Below are 5,672 nucleotides of genomic sequence, written 5' to 3'. Positions count from 1 at the left end.
TCTAGTTTGTTATATAGATCTGTATCTATTAATGTGGCATAACATATGTGTTAATTTTTGTATGTTAAACTATCATTCATTCTAGGAATAAACTTTCTATGTCTTTTAGGAAAGAAGTGATGCTAAGTCTGAATACACAGTAAAAGCCAGGCAGCACTACTGGTATTGCAATCTCAAAAGAATGAGTGAGACTTTTTACATAATTTTATTCTTGAAAATTTCATTGGCAAAAGTAAAAACAAAAACTTCTGCTCAAAATGAAGCCAAAATGTTCTGAGTATTTGCAAAACAATGTTGATACTATGAGTGGAGTTCTTAATGTTGTTGTGTTCAAATACAATGTGTGAAACATAATGAAGCTCAGTGACTTTTGTGTGTAACTTTTGGATTAGAATAAGAAATTTCAATACAAGTCCATAAGGTTTTATATTGTTGTTATTTTCATAGTTTAAAATCATTGACAGAGAATTATTCCAACTAAAGTACATATTAAATCCCTGGAAAATAAATTTTGACTTAACGGAATAAGTTGTGAAAAGATGTTTTGTCACAAGAAAAAGGAAATCCTCCATTTAAAACCCTCCATGCCGGAATAAAGGAGGAGTCCCATCTTTCGGTCATTCCACTTCAGGCTTTTGATATAACTAATCCCATTTCTTCTTCTTTCCTGTTTTGGCAAGCTTTTGGAAGCAAAACAGGCAACATTTTGTGATGATAAATATCACAGTTGCCACGCAGGCCAGCAGGAATGCTATCACATCCAAAGAGTGATACTGGATCCAGGTGAGGTCGTGGGCTGCGACCCGAAGGTGCTTGGCTCCTTTGTGGCGCATAACAAACTCAATCCAGAAGACTGCTCGATCCAGGGGCTTCATTGGTTGATCATGATGAATTCTTGATAATTTCATGGCATTCTCTTTATAGCTGAAGGAGGAACATAAAGATATCAACATTAAAAATAAATTTATTGCTTAAGCATATCAAATCTATGTATGGTCTTTGAAAAGTGTCACACAAATAATTCAAAGTAAGTGTCATTGAATTGACATAAAATTTGAATGTTTTCATATATGTCGTTACAGAAAGTTTGGTTTTAAATTGGAGTTTTATAATTGACAAATACCTTTAAAAATGAAAAATGAAATTTTAGGTGGGAAAGTTAATGTCTTTCTAGGACAGAAAATATTGTGAGCCGCACTCTAAGTGCTATAAGTAAGATAGTGAAAATGGAATCTAGGAACGATCATTTTGGTATTTTCAATTTTTAAAAAAAAATTTTTTGAGACAGGATTTTACTCTATTACACAGGCTGAGTGCAGTCACATGATCATGGCTCAGTGCCGCCTTTCCCTTTTGGTCTGAAGTAATTCTCCACCTCAGCCTCATGAGAAGCTGGGACTACAGCTGTGCACCACCATCCCTGGCTATTTTTTTATTTTTTACTTTTTTAGATATGAGGTCTTGCTGTAGTACCCCTACTGGTCTGGAACTCCTGTGGTCAAGTCATTCTCCTGCCTCTACCTCCCAAAGTGTTGGCCCTACAGGCATGAACCACTGTGCTCAGCCCATTTTGATATATTTAAAGAGGAATTGTGTCACAACTGGTGAAATGCCTCCTAACTAGTTTCTCAGCTTCTACTGTAATCTTCTGTCTTCTACCGCATTTTCTTTCTACTAGCCAGAGTATTTTCTAAATTAATATCAAATTATGACACTCGCCTGTTAAGATTTCCATCTAGTTTCTTGTTACATTAAGAATAAAATCCAAATCTGACTTTGGTCTGTAGAACTTACAAAGGCACCTACTTGTTCTAACACTTACCCCTATACACTGTCTTCTAGAGACAATGGCCTTCTGTTCTTTAAACTCCTGAAGGTGTTCTCATGTTAGTCCCTTTACACTTTTTGTCTCATGTCTCTCTCATTGAGCATTCTTTCTTGCAACTACTTGAGGTTTGCTTCTATTTCTTTTTGAGGTTTCTCTTTAAATGATACCTCTTAGGCTTTTCCTGGCCACACTATAGGCACCCATAGGATTTCTCCAGTGCTTCATGCTTATTTTGCTATTTGATTTCTGGAACTTTAAAATATGCTATATATCTTCCACAATAAAACTTTGAGTAGGAAATACATAGGATAAATGTATATACACTATGTGACTATCTCAAAATTTTAAGATTATCTTAAACATTATCCCAAAGTGAAGACACCAATTTATCACAAACTGCATAGAAGAACTCTCTCCTCCTGGGCCATTTTAGTCACTACCTTTATCCTCAAATTAAGTATCAACCTGAATTCTAATATCATAGATTAATATTGACTGTTTACCTAATTGAATTAAATAATACATATTCATTTCTGTCTTTGTTTAGCAGTTGTTTAATTGCACTGGTGTAAAGTATTCCGTTGATTGACAAAGACCACAGATGATCTCTTCATTTTATGATTAATGGATATTTGTGTGGTTAACATTTTTTGATCCTACTAATAATTGTGGTATTAAGATATATGTATATTTTACTAGGTGTACATATTTATTCATTTTTGTTGGATGTATACTTGGAAGAATAGTTGATGAGAGAATGGTGCATTTATAATTAGAATTTTTTGTTGACTGAATTTAAAAAAATATTTTTTTATTTTAAAGAATTAGAGATTGTTTTAGTTTTCAGTTTTGGATTTATAATTTATTTCTAGTATAACTAGAACATATAATTTTTATGAATTGGAATCTAATACAACTTACTTAGCGTTTATTTATGGCCCAGCATATGCTCAATTCAGGTAACCGTCTATTTCATATAATCTTTCCTTTTTTTTTTTTTTTTTAGACAGAGTCTCTCTCTGTCACCCAGGCTTGAGTGCAATGGAGCAATCTTGGCTGACTGCAATTTACATCTCCTGGATTCAAGTGATTCTCATGCCTCAACCTCCTAAGCATCTGGGACTACAGGTGCTCATCCCCCACACCTGGGTAAGTTTTGTATTATTAGTGGACACAGGATTTCACCCTGTTGGCCAGACTGGTCTCGAACTCCTGACCTCACATGATCCTCCCACCTTGGCCTCCCAAAGTGTTGGGATTACAGGTGTGAGCCACTACACCCGATCTCCATATGCTGTTTTAAAAATATTTATTTTCAGTACACACACACACAACCAGAGAGATACATGGATACATATATACACATATATGTGCAATATATATATACACACACACATATATAAAACATAGGTTACATTTAATTGTATACTTCAAATGTTTTATCTCCTTGAATAAAAGATTTCAAAGATCATTATTTTGTCTTTTTTTTTTGGTCTGTTTAAATTTAATGTGAGTACTGGTAGGTTCACTTTTTTGGTTTTTTTTGAGATGGAGTCTCGCTCTGTCACCAGGCTGGAGTGCAGTGGCACTATCTCGGTTCACTGCAACCTCTGTCTCCTGGGTTCAAGTGATTCTCCTGTCCCAGTCTCCCGAGCATCTGGGACTACAGGTGCACATCACCATGTCCAGCTAATTTTTGTATTTTCAGTAGAGATGGAGTTTCACTATGTTGGCCAGGAGTATGGTCTCGATCTCTTGACCTCGTGATCTGCCCTCCTCGGCCTCCCAAAGTGCTGGGATTACAGGCGTGAGCCACTGTACCCGGTCGGTTTGCATTTTTTTAAAACAGTTTTATTGTACTTTAAGTTCCAGGATACATGTGCCAAATGTGCGGGTTTCTTACATAGGTATACACATGCCATGGTCGTTTGCAGCACCTATCAACCTGTCATCTAGATTTTAAGCCCCTCATGCACTAGCTATTTGTACTGATACTCTCACTCCTCTTCCATGCCCCAAATGGCCCCAGTGTGTGTTGTTCTCCTCTCCGAGTTCATGTATTCTCATTGTTCAACTCCCTCTTATGAGTGAGAACATGTGGTGTTTGGTTTTCTGTTCTGTGTTAGTTTGCTGACGATAATGGCTTTGAGTTGCATCCATGTCCCTGCAACAGACATGATCTCATTCCTTTTTATGGCACATAGTATTCCATAGTGTACATGTATCACATTTAATTTTTTTAAAATGTTTTTATTATACTTTAAGTTCTAGAATATATGTGCAAAATGTGCAGGTTTGTTGCATATGTATTCATGTTCCATGTTGGTGTGTTGCACCCATTAACTCATCATTTACATTAGGTATATCTCCTAATGCTATCCCTATTCCCTCCCCCCACCCCACAAAAGGCCCCAGTGTGTGATGTTCCCCTTCCTGTATCCAAGTGTTCTCATTGTTCAGTTCTCACCTATGAGTGAGAACATACAGTGTTTGGTTTTCTGTTCTTGCAATAGTTTGATGAGAATGATGGTTTCCAGCTGCATCCATGTCCCTACAAAGGACATGAACTCATCCTTTTTTATGGCTGCATAGGATTCCATGGTGCATATGTGCCACATTTTCTTAATCCAGTCTGTCGTTGATGGACATTTGGGTTGGTTCCAAGTCTTTGCTATTGTGAATAGTGCCACAATAAACATACGCATGCTTGTGTTTTTAAAGCAGCATGATTTAAAACCCTTTGGATATATACCCAGTAATGGGACTGCTGGGTCAAATGGTATTTCTAGTTCTAGATCCTTGAAGAATCGCCACACTGTCTTTCACAATGGTTGAACTAATTTACAGTCCCACCAACAGTGTAAAAGTGTTCCTATTTCTTCACATCCTCTCCAGTACCTGTTGTTTCCTGACTTTTTAATGATCGTTATTCTAACTGGTGTGAGGTGGTATCTCATTGTGATTTTGATTTGCATTTCTCTGATGGTGAGTGATGATGAGCATTTTTTCATGTGTCTGTTGGCTGCATAAATGTCTTATTTTGAGAAGTGTCTGTTCATATCCTTCAACCACTTTTTGATGGGGTTGTTTTTTTCTTGTAAATTTGTTTGAGATCTTTGTAGTTTCTGGACATTAGCCCTTTGTCAGATGAGTAGATTGCAAACATTTTCTCCCATTCTGTAGGTTGCGTGTTCACTCTGATGATAGTTTCTTTTGCTGTGCAGAAGCTCTTTTGTTTAATTAGAGCCCATTTGTCAATTTTGGCTTTTGTTGCCATTGCTTTTGGTGTTTTAGACATGAAGTCCTTGCTCGTGCCTATGTCCTGAAAGGGTTTGCCTAGCTTTTCTTCTAGGGTTTTTATGACTTTAGGTCTAACATTTAAGTCTCTAATCCATCTTGAATTGATTTTCATATAAGGTGTAAGGAAGGGATCCAGTTTCAGCTTTCTACATATGACTAGCCAGTTTTCCCAGCACCATTTATAAAATAAGGAATCCTTTCCCCATTGCTTGTTTTTGTCAGGTTTGTCAAACATCAGATGGTTGTAGATGTGTGGTATTATTTCTGAGGGCTCTGTTCTGTTCCATTGATCTATATTTCTGTTTTGGTATCAGTACGATGCTGTTTTGGTTACTGTAGCCTTGTAGTATAGTTTGAAGTCATGTAATGTGAGACCTCCAGCTTTGCTCCTTTGGCTTAGGATTGTCTTGGCAATGTGGGCTCTTTTTTGGTTCCATATGAACTTTAAAACAGTTTTTTCTAATTCTGTGAAGAAAGTCATTGGTAGCTTAATGGGGATGGCATTGAATCTATGAATTACCTTGAGCAGTATGGCCATTTTCAC

General features: G+C 36.7%; 1 protein-coding gene across 1 annotated transcript in view; it reads right to left on the bottom strand.

Annotated features, from left to right (window-relative positions):
- Positions 1-207: 207 nt before the first annotated feature.
- The window catches only part of LOC108514801 (UDP-glucuronosyltransferase 2B20), a 24,346-nt gene continuing 18,881 nt past the window's right edge, over positions 208-5,672 (bottom strand). Inside the window, exon 6 of the mRNA XM_017851285.1 lies at positions 208-924. Coding sequence (XP_017706774.1) covers positions 645-924 — 280 coding nt within the window. The 3' untranslated portion in view covers positions 208-644. The remainder of the gene's footprint in view (positions 925-5,672) is intronic.

This window comes from Rhinopithecus bieti, unplaced genomic scaffold, assembly GCF_001698545.2.
Source record: "Rhinopithecus bieti isolate Rb0 unplaced genomic scaffold, ASM169854v2 scaffold_34437, whole genome shotgun sequence".
NCBI lineage: Eukaryota > Metazoa > Chordata > Mammalia > Primates > Cercopithecidae > Rhinopithecus > Rhinopithecus bieti.
The sequence above is the reverse complement of the archived record's forward strand: the minus strand, read 5'-3'. Positions and strand labels throughout refer to the sequence as shown.